This window comes from Eublepharis macularius, chromosome 13 (genome assembly GCF_028583425.1).
Source record: "Eublepharis macularius isolate TG4126 chromosome 13, MPM_Emac_v1.0, whole genome shotgun sequence".
Lineage (NCBI taxonomy): Eukaryota > Metazoa > Chordata > Lepidosauria > Squamata > Eublepharidae > Eublepharis > Eublepharis macularius.
Window position 1 is genome coordinate 7100321 of NC_072802.1, and position 25319 is coordinate 7125639.

General features: G+C 44.9%; 1 protein-coding gene across 2 annotated transcripts; it reads left to right on the forward strand.

Moving 5' to 3' along the window:
- The first annotated feature begins 1441 nt into the window (after window positions 1-1441).
- Window positions 1442-20933, forward strand: RLIM (ring finger protein, LIM domain interacting). 2 transcript variants are annotated; one of them, XM_054996853.1, is made up of 4 exons: window positions 1442-1656; window positions 13952-14141; window positions 16184-16267; window positions 17534-20933. In XM_054996853.1, the coding sequence occupies exons 2-4, from the start codon at window positions 13973-13975 to the stop codon at window positions 19066-19068; spliced, it is 1788 nt and encodes a 595-aa protein (XP_054852828.1). In that variant the 5' UTR covers window positions 1442-1656; window positions 13952-13972; the 3' UTR covers window positions 19069-20933. The 2 variants fall into 2 exon arrangements, with proteins under 2 accessions (XP_054852828.1, XP_054852829.1); XM_054996854.1 differs by having other exon boundaries at window positions 17537-20933.
- The last annotated feature ends 4386 nt before the right edge of the window (window positions 20934-25319 follow it).

The following is a 25319-nucleotide window of genomic DNA, read 5'->3' on the forward strand; positions in this document are numbered from 1 at the left end:
TAGCCCAGGCAAGCCTGACCTCATCAGATCTTGGAAGCTAATCAGGGTCAGTCTTGGTTAGCATGAAGATGAGAGACTTCCAAAGAACACCGGATCTCTGTGCAGAGGCAGGCAATGGCAAACCACCCCTGTTAGTCTTATGTCCTGAAACCTCCGGCAAGGATTGCCAAAAATCAGCTAGATGGTATATGAAAAAAAAAACCCCGTGGATCTACCAGATTAGATTTCTTTACATATGCATGTTCTGGGGCTTAGTGTGATGATGTCACTTCTGGAAGTGACATCATCCACCACCCCCCTTACCTGGGTGGCTTTTGCAAGGCTGTCCTTGCTGAGGGTGAAGCGGCAGAGCGAGGCCTGGCCCAGGCCACAGCAGTGCCTCTTTCACTTGCCCAGGACAGGTGTCCATTATTTTGATCCCATTTCCCCTGGACAGTCCAAAAGAATGCCAAACCATCTGGGTGAAAACTGGACACCTGGCAACCCTACTTGATGGCAATTTCCACCATCAAGGTCCTCATGCCTGGCATGTTGACAGGGATACAAAAATATTGTACATGGAGGAGCTTTCCATCACATCGCACTGTACTAGGGCAGCCCAGCTGCAGGCAAAACTAGGCTGCTGAGAGGCTGGCCGGCACTGCTCAGAAAGCCTTTGGAGCCACCCAGATTACAGGATTGTGTCATAAAATATAACCCAAGGATGCCTTGGTAGGAAGGGGGGCTGGACACTATATTACTGGGCACTGTCTGCTGTGGTTGATGTGTGCCTACTATTGAATTTCCATACTGCTAAACATGCCTTGGAAAGCTGGATTTCATCTCTGTGCTCAGCTTTATGCTTGTTTCCATTTGTTCCCTATATGTTCTGTTGTTCATTATTGTACTTTCCTCAGTGAATGTCCTAGCTGTCGGTTATGTTGTAATCCGCCTTGGATCTCTGAGAAAGAGGGACTATAAATAAATAACAGTAAAAATAACTTGGAGCTGTTAACTCTAACAACATACAAACGAGGCTGCTTGATGCTTTGCACGTCTCTGGCATTTCCCTCTTTTTAAAAACAGGCACACACAACACCCGGGGGGGGGGGGAGGCCACCCGCCTCCTCTCCCTTCAGCCTGGCTCCCATTCAAAATGGACGTCGGAAAGCCAAACAAACCCAGAGCGGCACCCACTGAGAGCCGCTCTAGCTGCCCTTGACCCGCCCAACTCTATGGCGGGCTTGAGCAAAAATAGACCCTTTGCCGACGTCATCCCTCAGAGAGAGAGAGAGAGAGAGAGAGGAGAGAGAGTGGGACTCCAATTGGGCATGCGCGCGAGGAGGTTCAGCCTCTCGGCGACTTCATTTCCTTTGCTGCGCGCGCTGCCGAGAGCCTCTCCCGCCCTCCCCGTCGCCCCCCTCGCCCGTCCAGCGTTTCCGGCTCCCAAGTTCCTTAGTAACAATGGAGTATAAAATGGCCGCCTGAGGGAGCGACGGGAGGGAGGGGAGAGACGTCGCCGGCCGCTGGGCTCGGACGGAAGGAAGGAAGTAAGCAGGAAGCGCGAGGGGCGGAGGCAGCGCAGGCAGGAAGAGGGACGTGACGAGGCGACGCTGCGAGTCAGCCGCGGCCGGTGCGAGCGGCGGACGGAGACCCCGGAAGGGCGGCGAGGCGAGGGTGAGTGGCCGGGCGGGCCCAGGGGAGGCCGGGCCGGGCCGGGCCGGGCCGGGTCGGGTCGGGGGAGCGCCCCTCGGAGGGCCCGCCTCTCCCCGGCCTGGCTCGGCGGGGCCTGGGGCGGCCTGGCGGGCGGGCGATCGTGGGCGGGGAGGCGCCTGATGGCCGGTGGGGGAGCCGCGCCGCCTCTGGGCCTGGCCTTCCCGGCAGCCGCCTCCGCTGGGGCCTCGACTCGATCGGGCCGCGGCTCCCCTGGCTCTGCGCCCTCTCGGGAGGGCCCGTCCCTCGAGCCCGGCGGCGCGTAGGCCCCGCGCCGCCTCCCTCCGAGCCCTCAGCCGCCTCTGCGCTCCCCGAGACGGCGATTGGCTCAGCGGGTCCCGGAGGCGCCGAGGCGGGCCGGGGCGCGCTGCGGAGGGCGGCAGGCTCGGGCCGGAGAGCGGCGCTTCCCAGCTGTCATGGCAGGCGGGGCGCTCCCGCCGCGAGCCTCCGGGCGCCCCGCTGCCCGGGTCCATCTCGGGAGGGCCGGGTGCGGCGCAGCCTCCCTTCGGCATGGGATCCTGGGCCGTCCTTCAGTCCTGAGGGAAATCTGAGGGAAATCTCGACGTTTTTAACGTATATCTTTGGCTTATAGCAGAGGGGGGGAGAAAATGTTCCTGGTTGTGTTACTTTCTTGGGGAACTGCGTGGCTTAGTTTCCGGTGAGGAGCCGTGTGGGTCTGGAGCAGGAAAGCAGGATTCAGGTCCAGGAGCACCTTAGAGACCGACTGGATTTCCAGGGCAGGAGCTGGGGAGAGTCAGAGCTCCTGATGACCAAGTGGAGCCCCCCAGTATGAAATCTGAGCTTGGCCAATGCATCTCACTTTGTGTCTGTATTGTTGGACTGTCACTTATGATGGCTTTTAGAGTATCTGCAGCAGGGTATCCTTGTATGGCAGTTACAACTAGAGATTCGAGTGTCTTTTTACATCTGTTGTAACGGTAGTGCCAGATAGTAAGTCTCTCAAAGAGGCAATAAGAATACTTGTGTGTACTGTTCATAGTTAACTTAGCACAACAGTTGCTGGATTGCCTGGACTGGGCTTGTTAACTTGCTTGATAGTAATTAGGAACAACATTCCTATATGGATGGAAGGTGTGATGGGTGCAATGAATCTTTTGTTCTGATGCTCTTTTCATTGGGGAGAAATCCTCTGCCGTGAAGTGCCTCTATTTGAACTATTGGCAGTTCTTGCTGTATTCAAAAAACAGGTAATTGATGGAATATTAAAGAACTTGAAACATTCCTTGTCTCAGTAGGAAGGCTTTTAGAACCTTATATAGCTGCTGTGTATTCTGGTGGGCATGGTGGTGAAATCAATGAGTTCCAGCATAAACTAAGTTACTTCAAGTAAGTTAGCTGGTACGTAATGCTGTCAGTGTATATTGTACCTTACTGAGTTGCTTAGATGAAAAGAAGGATTTTTAGACTTTGGTGCAAGTTAGCACAGTTGGGTACACATCTTTGTGGTAGGAGAGAGTTTGAAGCAGGATGACATGTAGAATTTATTAGTAAGAGGAGATCTTCCACTTGTCAATGATAGTAGAATTGACATGGTTGAAACAGCTCAATTATAAGCTGTGATAAAATATGGTTACTTTAGAAGTGTGTAAAGTCATCCTTAGAAAGGAAAGAGCTGTTCTAAAAAGTCTTATGCTTACTGCTGTTGCAAAATAATTATTGCAAGAAGCCTCTATGTGTTTCACACCTAATTTCGTGTTTGCTATGATGGTCAGCAAGGGGTCCATTCCCTGCTCAGTAACTGTCCAGCCTTATTTTCCACCACCTGTTTAAGGTGTCAGCATGTCCCACTTCCTGCCAAGCTCAGAAAAATCTAACACCAAGTATGCCAGCATTTAAATTGACCTACACTGACTACAGGAGCAATTAAAAAATTAAAAGAACATGTTTGTGTAATCGGGATGCTTGGATTGTGTGAGAATTCATCTCTTAATTTGTATACACTCCGCACTGTTGTGTTCCAGTTGAAACTTTAAGCCTGCTTACAATTAAAAAACCTTGGCAAATCTGAGTCACTTCTTGTACATCTAAAGAACCATTGACAAGAAATGGGGGTTGTTTCTTTCTAGAAATGCTGGATGAAACAGTGGACTTGTGGAGATTGGTACTTTCACGTTCATAACGTTTAAGTACTTCAAATCAATTAATAACATGTTCATAAGTACAAAGTTCTGTCTGATTAGATTGATGCAGCCATAGTCTAATATGATGGTTTATGTGAATTTTTAAATACTAAATCAGGGACTTGGACAGGAAAAGGTCATTCTTGTCAGCAACTGCTTAAGGTCGAGGAATCAGAGCTTAGTGGTGAAGCACATGTTTTGCTTGTAGTGAGCCCCTGGTTCAGTCGCTGGCAGCCCTAGTTAGAGATGCCAGTGATTCAACCAGCGACTTCCTATATGTAAAACATGTGTCTCATCACTGAGCATCGGTTAATCCCATTCCAGAGTTAGAAACCTTGTTTAGTGTTATTGTTAATAAACATGCCTCATCATAGTCAATCTGGTTTGAGGTAGGGGGTGGGTGGTTTTGTGGCCTATTCCTAACTTTATAACTATGGCTAAGAGAATGGCCCTGTTGCACTTGTATCAAGTCTAAAAACTAACCGAAGTGGCAGTCATAATAGGGGAAAGGAGGTAAATGTACCAGCAGTGAGGGAGGGGGTTGTTAAAGAGAGAGGGTATAAAATATGGGGCCAAGTCGTTGGTGAGCAACGAATCTGTCTTCTGTTATTGATAGCACTGTATTAAATGTACTCAAAACTATAGATCAGCATATTCCTTTCTGCAGAATGTCTTTGGAAACTGATTGTTTTCTGAATCTCTTGATAATGGAAACTGTAATAGGAAGACTTTCATAAAAGGCGGTGAAAGATGTCTTTTTTGGTTGGAATTCTACATGCTGTCTGCCTATAACTTTAAGTGGAGACTATTCCTCCTAGTGTGACACTTCAGTATTTCTTGGATCTTGTCCAGAGGTCCGCAAACCTTATCTACTCCTGGTATTTCTGGGTACTTCTGGGTGTCTCCAAAAACTTCCTGTTTTTTTTTTCTGTGTGTGACATTCAAGTACTTGATACGTAACCTGGGGAAAGTGTTTGGTGAAAAGTGTTGCTTAGTGGTAGGTATCCAAACTGTCAATAGTGATGACATTGTGAGTACTTGTATAAACCTTTGCTCCCTCCATTTTCTGTGTTGACTCCTGAGAATAACTTCCTCAGTCATGGAGAATTTTGAGGCTTACTTACTACAGTGTGGCTTTCTTATTGCTCTGCCATGGACATTGTGTGTTCTAGAGATCTTATAGAATATTAAATTTATTTCCAAGGAGCTTTCTTTCATGAGATTTTTTTGGTAATAGAGTCTTATGATATCTTTCCTCCAGTTGGCAAAGATTAGACTGTAGTACCAGTTTAAGATCACAACAAAAAATTCAGTTCTTCTTATGAAGTGCTACCCCAAACAAGCTAGCATCTCAAACTATTCCAGCAGGTATTTTAAAAAAAATATATTTACCTTCTATTTCTTTCTCACAAAGACTCAAGGCAGATTATTTAGTGAAGTTCAATACAATCAACAGCAGAACATCTCACAAAGTATTTCTGTTTTGTATATTCTTGCAACTGCTATGCTGTATTAGAGATGGACTGGTAGAAGCGTGGCTTCTACAAGTTTTGCACTGCTTGGCTGTTACTTTGTGGGCAGGTGCATAAAATGACAGCTGGCATAGCTTAATCTAAGTGCTACAGCCTAGCTTTCCAGAAATCAAGTTAAAATCATCCTTCAAAAAAGTGCCTATTAAAATGACTTTCCAAATTTCTTTTTTCTAAGTTAATGATTCTGTCATTTTAAGAAAATGGTTGTAGAATGATATACCTAACAGCTTAAGATAATGAATGCTAACTGGTTGCATTCAGGTGCCAAGATTGACTGCAGCTTTTTTAAACTGTGGTTTAAATAAATTACACCTGGTGCAGTATGTGACTGAAACAAATCAGGGTCTCTTTGGAAATCCTAGTTTGTCTGTTTCCTTTGCTTCTGTCAAGCAGAATCCCCAGAGATGCTCCCTTGGGCCCCTTTGTGCCACTTTTTCCTAGAAAAGCATCACTATGGCACCAGCCTTGCTTGCCTATGGTTGGCCACAATAACTGGGCAGGAGGAAGCAGCGAAGCCTGGATTGTTCTTGGGCTACTTTTGGCTAAGTTGGTCATTGGTTGCGCTGACCCCTTAGTCTACCTACTTAAAATAAAACTTTGAAAACTGAATCTTTTTGGAACTCCCTGTTTTCTGTCAGTAAGAAGTTTCTTGGATATTCATGATTCTACTAAGTTTCACATGGGACTTCTATATAGTATTTTTAAAAGGTGGTGATGCCAGCTATATCTCCTTCCTGCTAGGATGTATCTTCCTTCAGCTCCTATCAACGCATAAATCATGGAGCAAGACTCGGGTCCAGTAGCACCTTAAAACTCAACTGTTGGTCTTTACAGTGCTACTGGACCTGAATCTTGCTCTTCTACTACAGACCAACATGGCTACCCATCTGAAACTATAAATCATGAGGTTATATCTTGACTGCCTTTTTTAAAAGGAGAGATCCTATTCGCTGCCCTACCACATCCTTCTTTCAGTGTCCCCAGGAGGGCAACAAAGATGATAAGGGGTCTGGGGTGCTGGCCAGGCTGTGTGCAGGGGGTTGGACTACATGATCCTAGTGGTTCCTTCCAACCCTGTGATTCTATGACAGTTATAAGCTCAGAAAAGTTGTTAAGGAAGAAGGCAGGAGTGGAGCACCAACTACCAAAGCAAAGAATGAGCACCAAGTGTAGAGATTACAGGTGTCAATAAGAGTGAGGACTAGAAAGGGAAGTGTGACAGACAGACAACATATGGGTATACACAATTAAGTTCTGTTCCTGGTGTACATAGCATGGGGGATTTTGAATTCGGAGTCTTTGGGAACCCTTGCAGGGCCTTGGTCTTCCGGCCTTGTGGTGGTCCCCGTGATTCCTTAACAGCCACCGTCCTGGCCTTCCCTGGGAATATCGGAGGGGAACCTCCTGATCCAGGTTGTCTGTGCTGTGTGCTGCTGGCTGGCCAGTTTGAGGATGGCTGCGGTACGTAGCAACAGGTTCTTGACCAATGAGATACTCTCCCTGGTCTCTCAGATGTTGACAGCAGCTGCCAGCAGCTCTGGTCTCTCAGATGTTGACAGCAGCTCTCAGAGGTACAGCAGCTGCCACTGTAATAGTAGGTGTACTTCTGTGCCCTTGCAGCCTCTTGATTTCTGACTCCCTCGCCATCCTTTCAGAGCTGTGATAGTATTTTAGTACACCTTAGTGACTGTGTGAGAAGCCTGCATATTGTAATTTTGTGTGTTTGTTTTGGGGAGGTGCTAACAAAATTGTACAAAATATTCTCTTGGGATGAGTGAAATGTCATTCAAAACATTGTAGTGTGAGGATTTTTATGGAAGGCAGTGTTAATTCCTATGTATCTAAAGACATACACAATATGTTCTTAAGAGATATTCATTGTTTAAATACAAGTAATTTTGTTTACAATTACTATGGTATAATGTGCATTAAAGAGTTTAATGTTGTCATTGTTACTAGGTTAAATTTTATACACAAATATGCTGCAAGTCCTATTGTGATGATATGAAATTGTTTCTGTTCAAATAATGCACCTTATTTTTATTGCAAAAATTTTCTGATTGCAAAGTTCTATTTTTCTACCTCCCAGGTGACAAAAGATACATTTATTAAGGTAGCATAAAGAGCAGCAGTTTGTAGCTCATGTGCTCAAGTACTGATAGCAGTGAGGCCTCCCCCGTGGAGACAAATGAGACTTGCCCCCTTCAAGCAAAGAGGAAAAGAAAGGAAAAAAGCATTAAAGACTAAACTGTATTAAATTACTCAGTTTCTGTGAGATACAGCCTAAGGCACTGACTCATCAGTCCTGGGCTTTTTTCTGGTTGTCCAGTCTCCTGTCCATGTCCAAGTCTCAAGTTTCAGACTGGCTTCTCAAGGCCACTCTGAGGCTGTCAGGGCAAGGGGAGGGACCTGCTGACTAGTGACTCACATGGCAAGTTGCCACAGTTCTGAGTACCGAGAGGGCCCATTTCCTTGTTCCAGGTTTTGGCCCTTCTTCTCAAAGCTTTCCGCCAACTGGCTACTGAGTCTGCCAGTTGAGGCCATTTTTTTTGCCTGCCGCATAAACCCAGTGAGCCTTGCGGAGGGTATCCACTCTGATACCTCTTGGGTACCACTTCCTTCCAATCGGCTGACTTTGCTCACTTTTCTATATTAGGACAAGGCTGTAGCTAGGAGTCAGTTACCGTACAAGATAGAAAAGGCCCAGTTCTAGAGCAGTTTCCCCCTCCCTTTGCAAGAGGCTTGATTCCTAGCCTGGCGGGCCCAGTTGGTGTAGAGAAAGGTAGGCCTGGCTGTTCTCATAGAATCATAGAGTTGGAAGGGGCCATACAGACCATCTAGTCCAACCCCCTGCCCAGTGCAGGATCAGCCTAAAGCATCTCTGACAAGTATTCATCCAGCCTCATCTTGAAAACTGCCAGTGAGGGGGAGCTCACCACCTCCCTAGGCAGCTGATTCCACTTTTGAACTACTCTGACGGTGAAAAAGTTTTTCCTAATATCCAGTCGGTACCTTTGTGCATGTAGTTTTAGCCCATTGCTTCGCGTCCTACCCTCTGCTGCCAACTGGAACAGCTTTCTGCCCTCCTCCAAATGACAGCCTTTCAAATATTTAAAGAGAGCAATCATGCCCCCCCTCAACCTCCTCTTCTCCAAACTAAACATTCCCAAGGCCCTCAGCCTTTCCTCATAGGGCTCAGTCTCCAGACCCCTGATCATCCTCGTCGCTCTCCTCTGCACCCTCTCGATTTTGTCCACATCCTTTTTGAAGTGAGGCCTCCAGAACTGCACACAATACTCCAGGTGTGGCCTGACCAAGGCAGTATAGAGAGGGGCTATGACCTCCTGCGATTTCGATGCTATGGCACACTGACTGCTCATACTCAGTTTACAGTCCACTCTTACCCCAAGATCCCTTTTACATATACTACTGCCCAGAAGTGTATCCCCCATCCAGTATTTGTGCTTCTCATTTTTGTGGCCCAGATGTAATATTGTGCACTTGTCTTTGTTGAATTGCATCCTATTCACAGCTGCCCACTTCTCCAGAGTATTCAGGTCTTGTTGAATTTTAATTCTATCTTCTTGGGTGTTTGCTACCCCTCCCAATTTGGTATCATCAGCAAATTTAATGAGCAGCCCTTCCACTCCTTCATCCAGATCATTGATAAAAATATTGAAAAGTACCGGGCCCAAAACCGAGCCCTGCAGCACCCCACTGGACACCTCCCTCCAATCTGATGAAATGCTGTTGACCACCACTCTTTGAGTGCGGTCCTCCAACCAGTTCCCTATCCACCAAACTGTCCTATAGTCTACTCCACAGTCTTCCAGTTTGCCCATCAGAATGTCATGGGGGACCTTATCAAAAGCTTTACTGAAATCCAGATAAATCACGTCAACAGAGTTCCCCCGATCCAGTAAGCTGGTCACTCGATCAAAGAAGGAAACCAGGTTGGTCTGGCAGGATCTGTTAGGAACAAAACCATGCTGACTTCCCCGGATCACTGAGCGGTCCTTCAGATGCTTACAGATTGATCCCTTTAAAATCTGTTCTGATATCTTCCCCAGCAACAGAAGTCAGACTGACCGGCCTGTATTTGCTGTGCAGTAGAAATGTGTCTGCATGTTCTTATATTTATTCTGTAGGAAATGTATGCGAACTATGGCAGTTAATGCTGAGTACCAAGAATAATAATAGTATTTATATGATGTTTCTGGATGCTCAAAATACTTAACCATGATAAAAGTAGTGTGATGCAGGTTACTTGGGGAAAGTGAATTAACTGATGCTAGGTTCTTCATACAATCATTGTTGCTTTGAATCTTTTATGTAAGAGGACATCCCTCCATCTTTTTTAAGAGTTGGCAATCCCAAAGGGTATGGTACAGCTGGGCCTCAGGATGCTTAACTGAATTTACAAAAATGTAAATAACACAAACTTTGTGTTATTTACATAGTTTGTGTTGGTTGTTGTGGATTTTCCGGGCTGTATTGCCGTGGTCTTGGCATTGTAGTTCCTGACATCAGGAACTACAATGCCAAGACCACAGCAGTACAGCCCGGAAAATCCACAACAACCATCGTTCTCCGGCCATGAAAGCCTTCGACAATATATAGTTTGTGTTATTTACATTTTTGTAAACATTTTTGTTTTTTCTTCTCCTTTACAGGCAGAACATTCCAGGAAGAAAGCAGAGGAGGCAAAATCTCCTGGGCAGTTGGCAACGGGGGCACCAGCCTTGGTTATATCATGACCATAGGAAGATACTCGCCAATGCTTGTTAGGATTTTGTTAAGAAGGAAGACAGTAAATAATTCAACTTGAAAAAGCAACACAAAACAGGATATAACCAAGGCTGGCACACCTGTTGCCAACTGCCCAGGAGATTTTGCCTCCTCTGCTTTCCTTCTGGAATGTTCTGCCTGTAAAGGAGAAGAAAAAACAAGCTGTTATCATTTTGAATTTTGGACATGGATACTTACCTTGTGTTAGGATTCAAATAGACTTCTTGAATGTATTGTGATTTTCTATCACTGTATTTATAGCATTGGTATATATAGGAGAATCTGTAATATTTGAAATGGTAGTAATATAATGTTATAAGTTTTTACACTTACAGCACTTGCACTTTGTTAAAAATAAAAAAGTATATTTAATTGGGTCTCTTAGAACTACTTGGGTTGTTTTGCTCTAGCAAGGGACTCTCTCCTTTTTGTTTGCCTATACATGACTTTAAGAACCAGCCTTGGTTGCTATTTTGGGAAGGGACTCCGTAGAAATTGGTGATAGATCTCTGCAGTTACTGGCCTCTCGCATAGCTGTCTGTCTTGCTTGCTAATTTCCCCCACAAATTCTCTTACTCAAAAGGAGACCAATTCTGGTAACAGATTAATTGGTGGAGGAATGCGGGCATCACCCTGTACTTTTATAAATCGGGACTGATCACCCCGAGGTATAGATCTACAGATGTGGGACTCTTCCCCATAAAGTCAACAAAAACAATAAAACTTTTGAGTCTGGTCAGCGATTGTGAATCTTGTGTGTGTGCCTCTTTAGTTGCCCCTGATTTGGGAAAGGAACCTTACCCGATTTTCTGCCTTTCATTCCCTGGGAGTTGTTCCCATGTGTTCTTTTGGTCTTTTTGTTGGGTGGGAAAAGTTAGGACATGCTTTCCCCAGCCCCCTCCTTCATAAAACTTCATGCCCAGCTGTTAGGATCAGTATAGAGTCCTCCCAGTTGCATAGAGGTTGGGATGGGTCTCTAAAAATCACAGAGAAAGATTTAAAACTGAACCACGTGACTTTTTGAATTTTGGCTGCTGAGCTGCTTAACTTGAAAGAAACTGGCCAGTGGGTTATAGAATCTGTTTAAAATAGGGTTAGCAATTATCCCGGTCGAGGAGTTGGTACCCCTCCCTTCCGAAAATTAGCCAATTTAATATACTTGACCAGTTGTCCAGCTTGGTTCCTAAAAGCCTTCTTCCCCCTGCGCTCCACTTAACCCCAGCCGAGCCACAGCTGTAAGTTCCGCCGAGTTTGTTTTCCCCCTTGTCCACCCTACCGGATAGTAGGAGCAAGGTTTTCAGGCCAGGAGAAGCCTTCCCGTCCCTGGACACCGGCCCATTTCTCTAGGTTCGCTCCCAAGAAGAAACTGTCAGTGGTGCACGGATTGCTAAGGGCTTTGGAGCTGAGCGTTCGTGTAGTGTGAGCAAGAGCTCCTTAGGCCAAAGGAGTGAGGACCCACTCCCACCTAGATTTTTTCATTGCGGAAAGCCGCCAGTTTAAAAAAGGAAGCAAAAATGTTTAACCAGGGTCCCAAGTCTAGATAAAATTGAGCTCTGGATTGTGAAACTGGGTCCAAACCCCTGGGAGGTGGGCTCCTTTAAGGGTCCAAATCCTGTTGTGATATTGAGAGAAGCTTTTAAGAAGCAGTGTGAGAGAAAAGAAACTTAGAAGTTCGAAAAAGGATGCTTGTGCAGCCTGGGGTTTATGGATTGCCCTAAATGACTGTACCAGCATGGCACTCGATGCCCAAGAAAAAGTTAAAAATCAGGCCACTGAGTTAGATAAGCTAAGAGCTGAGAGATTTGACCCACTAGTAGATAAAAATACATTTGCATCAGCTGCCCAGAAAAATGAAGAGAAATATAACGAAGGCCAGGCCCAAGTTACAGAACATGAGATACAGGTAGCCGAACTCCAGGAGCAATTAAACCAAGCCCGGCAGGCTGCTCAATTCCTCGCCTTGCAGGCAAAACAGCAGCACGCAGAAGTGAGCCATGATGCGTGCCAACAAGAGATCCACTCCCTTAAACAGAAGCTAGTACTCCAAACCACCCTGATAGTCTCTGTCCACCCTGAGACCCTTCCGGATCTCCCAAGCACCGATTCCTATCAGTCCCTGCCGAAGGATGCCCAGCCTTCAGCCCCTTATAACCCCCAGTCTGAAGAAGAAGAAGAACCAGCAGCTCCTCTTAACCCAGTAAAGGGGGAAAAAACATTGAAACACGTGCTGCTAATGGTAAACATGAGACCCAGGAGATCGCGGAAAAAGTTCCCTGGACTTCTACTGAAGCCAAGAGCATGGCCGATCAACTTGGCCCTCTTAACAAGGACACAGGGGTTAGCTGGCTCACCACTCTTACTAGTGCCCATCCAACCGCCACGGGAGCTGACTTAACCCAAATCGCCCGCTTATGTGTGTCAGGAACTGATGTCCCTGCCATAGAAGCTGCCATTGCCACCTGAGGCCTTAGCTTCCTAGACCTGGAACCCTGTCTGAGGGGAGAGTTCACTTAATTTGGCCTGGACAAACCACAGAAATGCTCTGTTACTGAACGCCAAGCCCCAGGAGAAAACCCTGAAGCCTGTGTAGCCCGTAAAAAGCTCATAGCTGTAATAGCAGAGAAGATTAGGAAGCAGGGAGGCATTTGAGTTCGACAGGAAACCTTTAAACAAGCCCTTTATGCAGGCTTAAATTTCCAAACTAAAATCACATTGGGCCCCATGGATCTAATTAACACTCTATGGCTAGAAATCGCTGAAACAATTAGGACTGTAGCCAACCTCCTGTGGGAAACCAGCGCCCTCCATGGTAAAGCTCCCCATAAAAACCCTGAATCTAAATGCACAGAGCCCATTCAAGCGGTGACCTATGCAAATAATGGCCCCCATTCACAGCCTAGGAATGGGGGAGGCTACCGCTATGCAATAACCATCCCCGAGGGAACTGGGGAGGGAACTGAGACCAGCCCCAGGACCACCACAGGGATTTCCCCCAGGATTCCTACCGAGTTCACCCCCAGGGACTACCCCAGAGATAAGTTTTTGGACCAATCTCTGGTGTTCTGCTGCAGAAGAGGAGCCATTTTCATTAATTTTGTCTTGCAGGTAGCTTTCAGCAAAGTTATGTTGATACGTTACACTGGGACCAGGGAGTGCAAGCTTATATGTAGGGGTGTGCAGTTTTGTAATGTGGTTTGTTTTCTGGTTGAACTAAGAGGTTGTGGGAGTGTAGCATTGCTAGTATTAGGCAGTGTTACCAAAAGAGCAGCAGTGGGAAATACTGTGGAGCCCAGGAGAAAAATTATATAGACATATACTACATTTTCATAATATCTTGCTTCCAACTGACCCCCCCCCCAACTATAGGAATATCAGGTGATATGTGCAATCCTAGTTAACTCTGAAGTCTTTCTAATGCATCAACTGCCCTTTTCCTACATGGTGGAAATGCAACAGACGTGTCTGACAGTTATTACGTTTTGCTAATAGGACTGTAGGAGTGATACAGGGCGATGAAGCCCTGCCTTCTGACCCCTGGGAACTTTATTCAGAAACTGGAAGAGTTTCTAAGTGTTGACTACAGAGGTTCAAACAGGGTTACAAGGGCTAAAGACCAGATTTTGACAGGCCCAAATCCCAAGGTTCTAGAGAAATTGAATATTGCAATTTTGCATCATTTTGTAGCTTTTTTGCAGAATTGTAGTAAGTATACATCCTTGAAGGAAACCTTTATATATTGTGGCGCATGGAGAAATTATATATGGCTGTCAAAGTAAATAACCTTTTCTTTCTTTGCAGATCTTTCCTATTCTTATCAACATGGAAAACTCGGATTCCAGCAACAAAGGAAGCACCGATCAATCTGAAGCACAGCGTCGGAGTCAGTTGGACCGACTGGATCGGGAAGAAGCATTCTATCACTTTGTAAATAATCTGAGTGAAGAAGATTACAGGCTAATGAGGGATAACAACCTGCTGGGCACCCCAGGTATGTTACTTTATGCATTTGTGATGCATGCAAGTCATCCGAGTGTGCTTAATTCTATATTGGAGGAGTCCTGGATTTTAATAAAACTCTAAAAATTGAAGGTTGATAGCTGAGGTTGAAGTGCATGGTTTAATGTTGCTGAAGTAGCTGTCAGTGTGTACCATTTCAGTTTCTATTTTTATAAATACTCTTTGTTCCCTTGACCTTACTTTTCATACACCTTTTCCACTCTGCTTTGGACTATTAATGCTTGATGTTTTACCTTGAAATTTTTTTCCTTAGTTAGAATTATAGAATCATAGGGTTGGAAGGTACCTCTAGGGTCATCTAGTCCAACCCCATGCACAATGCAAGAAATTCACAAATACGCCCCCCCCCCGACTGCCCTAGTGACCCCCTGCTCCATGCCCAGAAGATAGTGAAACACCTCTAGGATCCCTAGCCAAACCAACCTGTGGAAAACTGCCACCCAAACCCAAGGTGGCAATCGGCACCACCCTGGGCATGCACTGATGCAACCCCTTCTGCCTGCCCCCTCACAATCTGCCCAGGCTCACAGTATCAGCATTGCTGTCAGATGGCCATCTGACCTCTGCTTAAAAATCTCCAGAGAAGGAAAGTCCACCACTTCCTGAGGAAGCCTGTTCCACTGAGGGACCCCTCTAACTGTCAGGAAGTTCTTCCTAATGTTTAACAGAGAGCTCTTTTGATTTGATTTCAACCTGTTAGTTCTGGTCAGACCTTCTGGGGCAGTGGAAAACAACTCCGCGCCATCCTCTACAGGACAGCCCTTCAAGTACTTGAGGATGGTTATCATCTCACCTCTCAGTCGTCTCCTCTCCAGGCTAAACATGCCCAGCTCCTTCAACCTTTCCTCATAGGACTGGGTCTCCAGACCCCTCACCATCTTCGTTGCCCTCCTCTGGACATGTTCCAGCTGGTCTATCCTTCTTAAATTGTGGTGCCCAAAACTGAACACAACACTCTAGGTGAGGTCTAACCAGAGCACTCGTGATACCATCACTTCTCATGATCTGGACACTACTTGTGTCTTTGGTCTCTGTTTCCCGTATTATTTTAGGGTTGTGAGGTTTCTTGTATCACTTTAAATTTTATACAGATTAATCACACAATGTTTTATATCGGTATTTTTCTGTTTGATTTCTATATAATGCGTTCTGAAAAGTTTTTGTTCCTCAAACTTTTTTTTAATCACCACTAGAATTCGGGCAAAGCTTAAATTATGCCCCTGCCTTCTGCTGCCCCTGCATTGTTACCTGACTGCCTTTAGAATGGGGATAGACAAGCGGCCCTTCCATTGCTTTTGTGTTGCTCAGCCTGTTCTGTTTCCTTAATTGTCAGCAGGTCCCTTTGCTCAGCACAGCTGCTTCTGTCAACACTATTTCTGTTGAAATGTCTGTTTCTTTACTTCCATCCTTGAGCTGTTGTTGTAGCTCAAAAAAATTGCAGTCTGAACTTGAGCGCATTTCTTGTTCTTAGACTGCTAAACGTTCTGTTCATTTCCTGTTAAGCGTACATTATCCCCATTCTTTTCATAATGCTTGCTGATTTCCCCCTGTTAATAATCTTTATTATTGTGATTTTTGCCTATTTCAGCCAATGATTCCGCCCCCGCCCCCCTCTAAATGACAGAAAGTAGTCTGGGATTTAGTTCATGGTCTTTCACTACCCATATACAATGGTTGTGAACTCTCACTTGCAGTTTTTCCGTTTACGTACAGTTTGGGCATCGGTTCATCCGTGATGCTTATTGAGGTGGGGTTATTTTTTCTTTTCTTTTGAAGAGGTGACTTTAAAAAAAATGCAATTTTTCTGCAAGTTGTCCGTAACTGCCTTGTATGCATTGGTAAGCACTGATAACATTCTGCGGTATCGAACAGAACACCCTTCAGTTTCTGGAGTGTGCCCCAAGCCCGCTGTTCACGTCTCTGCTTTGCTTCTGCTGCTGCTATTTCGGAAGTGCCAAATGGAAGCTTGGGTGTGTTGATATGTGGAACTTTTCTTCCCAACTCTCTCCTCAGGTGAGATTACTGAAGAAGAGTTGCTAAGACGGCTGCAGCAAATTAAAGAGGGCCCACCGCAGCAAAGTAGTGAAGATAGTAGAGGTATGTAATGTTCACTTGTAAGTCTGGATACTGACAGAGTGGAAAGCATGAAGCCCCAGTATGTGTGTTGCTGAGAAGTGTCCCGGTGCTTCTGAGGTCAGGTTCCATTGTGCTGCTTTCCCACTGGTTGTATCTGGATACAGTTTCTGCGTAGCTTCACATTCTGTTCATAAACTTCCAAATAACGTTCATGACCGTTCATTATCCTGTCTTGTCCTTCATTGCCTCATGGCCCAATAAAAGCAGCTTGTAGTCTCCCGCATTGCACCTTGCTAAACAGGCTGTAGTCAGACGCTGAACACATGCCAAGTTGAGATATGCCAGGTGAGCACAGGTCCCTGCAGGGCTGCGTTATCATCCTTAGTTTAGTTTGTATGGTCTTACCCGTGCATGCCACACTCAGAGGCTAGTGCTGTAGACCTATTTTTAAATGAGACTCTAGGCATATCTGGGTTCATGCCCACCTGGTGTTGCATTTAAAAATCTGCCCTCAGTGGAACTTTTCTATAAACTGGAATTCAGTTAAGTTAGGACTGGAGCATTCTTACAGTACACAGTCCGCATTATTTGTAGTTAAGTGCGATTGACCACTGATTGGTGAAATTGGGGCAAGGTGATCTAGTGTTGGGTATTGTGAGAGGTTATAGAAAAGCAATGTCTTGTTCTTACAAGATAAGAAAGCTACTTCTTGCACAATTGTAGGTAATAGCCTGCTTTTGTCAAATGCAAATTTTGGATTGGAAGCCATAGATCTGTGCCAGTAGCAGAGGCAGTTTCCTTAGTGGAAGGACCCTTCCTCCTCACATAATGGAATGGGTCCACAGGCTGCAAGCCAGTGCCTGATCCTGGATCATAGGCAATTCCAGAAAGAAGAAATGTAGAAGATTCAACGGCTGGTGCTAGGTGGGGATGCAGGTATTATTTGAAGTAGGCTGTTGCTTATTAATGGCCACTAGTTGATAGACCACAGTACTCTAGAATGTTGATTTGAATAAATCTGACATGACAGCTGTCTTCCAGGTTTCAGTTGCTTGACAGACAATTGACTCCTGTGGCCTACAGGGATGAAGGCTTAACCTGTTCAGCAGTTTTTGATTACAACTTTTCTACCCTGATTGATTTTTGTGAGACATAGTAAGCTTGTGGTCTTTAGATGGTCTTTGTAGCTAAGAGCCTTCTGTTAAAACTATAATGTATAGAACTGTGTAGAAAGTATTTTAACCAGAATTGCCCAAGTTCCTAACTCTGGCAGTTGCTCTTGTCCAGCAGGTGCAGAATCCACAGAAGATGTGTCTAATGGTGATTCCATAATTGATTGGCTTAATTCAGTTCGACAGACTGGAAATACAACTCGCAGTGGGCAGAGAGGAAACCAGTCTTGGAGGGCAGTGAGCCGGACTAACCCAAACAGTGGGGATTTCAGATTCAGTCTGGAAATAAATGTCAATCGTAGTAACGGGAACCCAAACCCGGAAACAGAGGCTGAGCCATCTGTAGAACCATCCAGTGGGGAGGATCTGGAAAATAACCAAAGTGACACTGAGACTCCTCGGTCAGAATCTCCTCCTGTTGTAAGGCAGTCTGGATCAGAAATGAGTCCGCCTGAAGAGGTAAATGAAGAGGCATTTCCTCAGAGGGGCCAGAGAAGATCAAGAAGCAGAAGTCCAGAGCAGCGGAGGACACGAGCCAGGACTGATAGAAGTAGGTCACCTCTTAATCCAGTGAGTGAGCCTCCGCGTAGGACACATCATAATACCTCACCTCCGATGCCTGATGTCTCCCCAGCCATTGAAGCTGAAGGAAGTTCTAGAACAAGACAGCACATGGTGATACGGCAGCATGCCACCACTTCTGAGATGCCCAGTGAAAATGCAGTGCTGCTTTCAGCCGCTGAAGCAAGACCCGCTCCTCAGGCAGTGGCTTCTGCGGAAACAAACGGCAACACGGAGACTACACCCTCTGGGCAGAGGCCTCCAACTATTGTTCTTGACCTACAAGTGAGACGAGTCCGCCCAGGAGAGTATAGGCAGAGAGACAGTATAGCTAACCGAACTCGGTCAAGGTCCCAGACGCCAAACAACACCGTTACTTATGAAAGTGAGCGAGGAGGGTTTAGGCGTACATTTTCACGCTCAGAAAGGGCAGGAGTGAGAACTTACGTCAGTACCATTCGGATTCCTATTCGCAGAATCTTGAACACGGGCTTGAGTGAGACAACGTCTGTTGCCATTCAGACCATGTTAAGGCAGATAATGACTGGCTTTGGGGAGTTGAGTTACTTTATGTACAGCGATAGTGATGCTGACCCTGGTGGCCCAGCGCCAAACCCAAACGTAGAAATGACAGAGCCACCAAGTGGAAATAGTAGCTCAAGTAATGAAGTACCTGACCCTGGCTCGGGAGAGTCCTACGAAAGTAACAACGAAGTGGGTGCTGTGGCTGGCACTAGGCGGGAAGGACGGAATGCGAGGGGATCAGTTACTTTTGAAGAAAGTGGGTCTCTGCCGTTTCTTAGCCTGGCACAGTTTTTTCTGCTCAATGAAGAGGATGATGACCAACCAAGAGGCCTCACCAAAGAGCAAATTGACAACCTAGCCATGAGGAATTTTGGTGAAAGCGATGCTCTGAAAACCTGTAGTGTTTGCATCACAGAATACACAGAGGGGAACAAACTAAGAAAACTTCCTTGTTCTCATGAATACCATGTGCACTGCATTGATCGTTGGCTATCAGAAAACTCTACCTGCCCAATTTGTCGTAGAGCAGTCTTGGCTTCCAGTAACCGAGAAAGTGTTGTCTGAGCAAGACGTGAACTTTCAGCTGAGTACCAGGTGAGGTGGTGGGCAAAGAAGCCACTTCCTATGGCCACTTTTTGTGTGGTGGTTATAAGTGTAGAAGCAAAGACTCTGTGATCTGTAATGAAATGGAATTGGGGGAAAAAAGCAGAGGAACTTCCTTGATTAGGGTTCCCAAAATAATACTGGGTTTATGTTAATTAAAAGAACTGCATTTGCCCAAAGACACCTCCCTCTTGTACCTTCTCAGTTTTTTCAATGAAAACAAGGTTCACATCTATCTTTACCCCAGTGTGTAGTGAACATTGAAGACTTCGCCACTCTGCTCTTCCCCGTGAAGAATATAACTGGAGTCATTCAGCTGCATATAGCCCATGCTTCATTGTGGATTAAAAAAAAAAAAACCTCAGCTACCTTTTCAGAACACTGAAATTGCACCCCCTGAGCATAATTTTAGTTCCTTTATTGTATAGGTTATTGAATATGTCAGTGTAAATAACACTAATGTTAGCCCCTCTCCCACTGTACAGCTGTCATAAGCCCAACGCTATGGTATACCATAGAACGAGCTGATAGTTTAATGGGAATATTTATCTTGCTGTGGAAATATATTAATTGCTTATGCTTGTTTAAATAAACTTTTGTTTTAAAAACTGTAAAGCTTTTTGTACAGAATTAGTAACTCTTCCATTGCACTGTTACACTGATGCATCCAGTAAAGCTGTCCTATGCTTAGAAAGGAAACTGCTTTGGTGTGACTTGGTACACCCAGGGTAATGAAGATGGCAAAGAGTTACTCCTGTAAAGTTATAAATAGAGCGCTCCTGGACTAATTATGTAAACTAATGGCTATTGTAACATGATGTAGTCAAGACATTTGGGTGGGTGTAAATGGGATGTAATCCACTGTTTGAGTGTTAGGAGGAAACAATCCAGTGTAACAATCTGCATGAGGAAAAACTCCCAATAATGAGCAAATTTCTGTTTTGCAGAGAGGACACAGGGTTGGTCAACAGCCGCTTGCACAGAATGCCTGTTGGTGTTGAATTGTGACTCTGTGTAAGCAGTTCTTAACCAACCTGATGTCATCTGCAAAATAGAAATCTGCTCCATTATTGGGAGCCTTTAGCTATGCCTACCTCTTCTCTGTTTCTTTCTCCCTCCAATTGCTAACAGGTGTGCTTTCCTATTTCTGTAGGACTTTGGTGTACAAAGTGCATTTATTGCCCTTACTGCTATGTACTGGGCAATTACAGCTTTGAGGCTAAGTTCTTTTAGTGGCTTAGTATCTCTGTAAACTGGAGTTCAGTCGAATACTTAAAATAGTATCCCTTCTAAAGCTTATCTCCCAGTGTGGAGGGGGGTGGGCGAGTAGATTAAAAACTCAAAAGGTTTGCCCACACTGATAAGTTTGCCAAAGTATGAATCCTGTCAATGTGTGAAGCTGCCATTTAAAAATTTCCCTACAACTCGAGTATATCTTTGGTTAATCTTAAGAGTCCCTCTTTTATCCTGCATACATACTAAGAATCAAGTTTTGTGTTGTGACATAACTGTAAATGGCTGTTACTTATAGATCTAAAATGTTCATCTTCAATTGATATGAGAAAGTCCAGTGAATTTTATAGAGATGAATATATACAGCTATCTTGCCTCTGTATAAACTGTCTTTGCACCCAAAGTAGGATTCAGTAACCCTCCTCTGCTCTCTTCTTGCTGCCTGAAATACTTTGTTAAATTAAAAATTATGAGATAAATACAAATTATGTATGAGGTTGACCACTGCCATGGACGATTCCTGCTTAGCTTAGTTTTCAGCTAAAAAGGTACTTTTCTAACCCTTGGACATGCGTTCATTTTTCAAACATTAAAAAATGATTACAGGCAAATTTGTGTGGATTTTCATTTAGGAATGCCCAAGTTAACACTAGGTACCTAGATGGGAAAGTTGCTACAATTGACAGAAGAGTCCTGGAGTGAGTGCGCTCCAGTAGCACTTGTGGTTCAGCAGTGGAAGGGGGGCTAGGAAGGCCCCCTGCTGTCCTGGTTGTGCAGCCCAATCACACAATGTCTTCTGCAGTTGTCATTCCTACAGCAAGCTGGTCGGGAGTTTCAGATTAGAGATGCTCTAAACAAGGATCTAACTGGAGCCTTCTGGATTACTTGTGTGAGTCTTGTATATAATTTAAATTAGCCTTGTAATTATCCGAGCCTGGCTGTCCTCTGTGGAAAGTGGCAGCAAAACTTGTTCCTGCTTCAGGCCAGATTTGCTTAATGTGACAGGGCAGACAGATCACTACCTTGATGGTGGACTGACTTACAAGACCAAGTTACATTGATTTATAGTCCACCTTTCTTCTCAGGATACAAGATGGATTATAACTATGATTAGAAAAACCCTTTCAGCCCATCAGTCAGCTGCTTTGAATAACTTACGCAATTCCAGGGCTGAAAAACAAATAGCAGTAGTGGGCAGGTATTCTTGGTGCTTGGTGGGACTTAGATTAAAATTTCATGAAATATAAAAGAAACCAATATTCCCCAAACTGCGATATCTGCGGCAACTTAGGGTGTGTACTTTTTTTATATAAGTAGAGGCTTCTTTTCCCCTCCTGCCATGTGATTTGTAAGGGGCTGGGGGCAGGCAGTATGTGAGGTTCAGAGAAAATGAGTTGTAAGAAGGGTGCCCAAAGTATTTCTTCCTCCTGGTCTGCTAATGTAAGGATGAATTGCTTTGTCCGGGCCCCAATATCCTTTGTTATTCCATTAACGCTAGAAACTGTACACTTTTCATTGCAGCCTATTGCGACAATGGGAATATCAAGTTTTCAGTTACTGTCGCTGCTTCCATTAGTTTTTAAAAAAAGTTATTTCAAGTTTATGTCCATTAATCAGTGCTGAGGGTTAGATATTTTAATTCTATTGGAGATGGAAATGAACAATGTTATGCCAAGTTAAGAATGCCACATGGTCTGAGGTGTAGCACGAAACTCGTCTCCGGCCACCCCCAGCCAAGCCAAATCTTGGCTTTAGAGTTAATGGGGGGAAGTAACATGGGGGGAGTACAAGCTAGGAAGGATGTTCAGACATAAGATATGGGGTCAGGTAGGGGAGGGAGTGGAAGTACTTGTGTAGTATTTTCTTATTATAAGCACTCTTGGGTCCCTGGAATAGAATAGAATACTAATTGCCTGAATGCTTCCCTGTTGCTGATAGTTGGTGGAAGGTGGTGCATAGATTATGCCACCCCTTCAGTGTTCTTGCTTGAGAGCACTGTATTACTTTCCTCCCCACCCCCCAGATGGTACCTACACTAAACTGCTGCAGTTGGGTCCTGTTAGAAAAGAAGGGGTGGTTAACCCACTTCCTTGTCATATGAGCATAATGGGGGCGGCCCTTGATCAACGCATGGGATCACAGTAGTTTGTGAGCAGGCTTATTGCTGGCGTGATGGACTTGCCTGCCTGCATGGAATGCTGCACTCTGCACCTTGTCTAGGTAAATATATAATAATGGAAATGGGGGGACGTGGGGGCACTTCTTGGGGACAAAAGCAACCAAGAGGCACATGATAGTTTATAAAACTTGATGGATTGAAGGAAGACGCCTTTCCCTCTTTACCCTTGTCATCCCATGCAACTGTCCAGCAGTATTTGTTTGTTTCTATCCCGCCTTCTCTCCCAAGTGGGTTCACAAAGCAGCTGACATCATTTTCCTCTCCTCCATTTATCCTCACAACAGTCCTGTGAGGTGAGTTAAGCTGTCTGACTGGCATAAGATCTGGGAGACTGAGGTCCGAATCCAGTCGCCGCTTAGATGTAAGATGGACAAAATGTCTTCACACAATAGATTAATGTGTGGTTTTCTCTGCTACAAGGTATAGTTGTGGTGACTAGTAAACATGTTCTCTAGCACTAGTCCTGCCAGATGATAAATCGGACTTACGATGAGAAGCAGCCTACTTCTGAAGTTGCTGGGCTGCATGGAAAAAAGGGAAGAGCTTCTGGGGACACCTGGATGTCTCTGTTGGAGATTGCAACGGGACAGCTGCAATGTGCCAGTCTGTTTTAGTGAAATAAAATGCATCCGGTGGCACTTAAAAGTGTAATGATTTTTTCACCAGGAGCTTTCATGAGTCAGAGCCCCCACTGCTTCAGATGTGTAGAGAAGATTTCATTTTGTGAATTCTTGCGCTGAAAATTATGAAGGGGTGAGGAACAGTTGATGCTTGGTATGAATCTCATCATTTTTTAAAGTGTGATTCTCTGCACAAGGGACTGAAATGAGAATTAGTTAATACATGCAGTGAATGCTGAGCGAAGGGTCAGAGGACCTTCTTTTAAGGTCTGCCTGGACTTCTGGTTTATTCCACTGTTGGAAATGGCTTAGAGGACTAGATGGACCTTTGTGCTGATCAAGTAGAATGGCTTGCAGCCTCGTGTCACCTACCCTTTGGACCTGAATCTGTGTTCATGTTGTAATGCGCCACCTGGCTGGTGTGCATACATGCACAGCTGGACCTTTCCTTGATCAATTGTTAGTCTCAAGATGGATGGTGCAGTCCTGGAAATGGGTCAGAAAGGAGGCACCCAAATGAGGCTGTACTTACAGCGTCCTTCCTGTAAGGAAAAGTTGAAGAGCTGCTGGGTCTTCTCAGTTTAGGAAAATGGCAATGTGATGATAGGTTTATAACATTTTTATGATGTGTTCCACTTAAGCATGGGCTTTAATGAGGAAAAAGAAAATTAGGTGAGACCAAAGTCAACTGAGACATTCCAAATGTTGGCTGCAAATCTTGAACTTAGCCCATTTGAGTTGAGAACAGGCAGATATAATACAAGAACTACATTTAGGGGCAGGTTAATACAAAATGAACCCCTGAGAGCTTGGAAGCTAAGCAAGCTCAGCCACAGTTCATGCTTGGATGGTAGACCACCAACAAAGACTGGGATTGCTGTGCAGAAAAAACAATGATAAACCATGTCTGGTCATCTCTTGCCCTGCAAACCCCTTGGTCCTATGGTAGCCGTCAGTTGTTTGCGACTTGATAGTAAAGAGTCCAGTAGCACCTTTAACCAGCTTCATTGTAGCATAAGCTTTTGAGGACCACAGCTCTCTTATGCTACAATGAAGTTCGTTAGTCTTAAAAGTGCTACTGGACTCTTTACTATTTTGCAACTACAGACTAAAACTGCTCTGGATTTATGACTTGATGGCACACACTATTATTATTATTACAAAATGAGGACTTGCAAGGGAAAGAAGCTTCTTTCTCCCAATTTCTTTTGCTCTCTGCCCCCTTCTTGCTGCCCATCTTCCTGTTGCTGCTTCTTATTCCCCCCCTCCCAACCCTCCCATTACCCTCGTTTCCCCACTCTGGTTTTTTCTTCTCCAATCCTACTGTTGACACGTTCTCCCCGTCATTACTTTCTCAGTTCTGCTGTTACTTTACTCTTTAAAAAGATGTCTTGTGTACGGGTTTGCTAGGGTCTGCCATAATGCCTGTTGTGATCTTGCAAGGTCTCTGCATTTGGGGGGAGTTGGGGGGGATTAAACACCCCTCTTTTTAAAAAAATAAAATCAGGATTTTTCTGCATACTAGGAGGATCTCCTTTTTCCACACCTGGTAAAGATTTTTTGATCTGCCCTCTGTGGCCACGTTTGGGATCAGATACATGGTTGGGGTGCGTCCTGGGAATCTGTTCCTCTAGGCTGCCCCTTGGGTGAGAGGAAGGCTGGCATTAGAAGAATGCATCTCCAATGGTTTTTGCAATAGCATCCTAACACAGCTAAACTTTTGGAAAAAATCAAATATGTGTTAAAGGTTTGTTCTTGATGCATTTGTCTGTCTGTCTGTGTGTGTGTATACACATGTATACTTTTACTATGGTGCTGAATCTGCGTTCTGTCAGTTGGACAAAATTGCACAGCCTCTTATCTGACTTGCTCAGTGTCTACATTCAATCCTGTTTGTTAGCTGAAGTATTGCAAGATTGCTCATCATAGAATTAAACTCCTAACATGTCGTAAACAGTTTGAAGCTGTATAGATGACAGTCTGAACATTATCCACAAGGTCTGGCTTTATTCTTAATGAGCTTGTGATCTTTCCATGGGCTGCCTTAAGGTGTTGATCCAGCTCAGCGTATTCCAGCTTGCTTCTTTTTCTCTATTTGGAACTTGTAGGCATCCTTCATTTCTCACTCCTACCTTTGGAAGAGGCAACAAAGATTGGCCCATCTTCAGAGGAGCCCATCC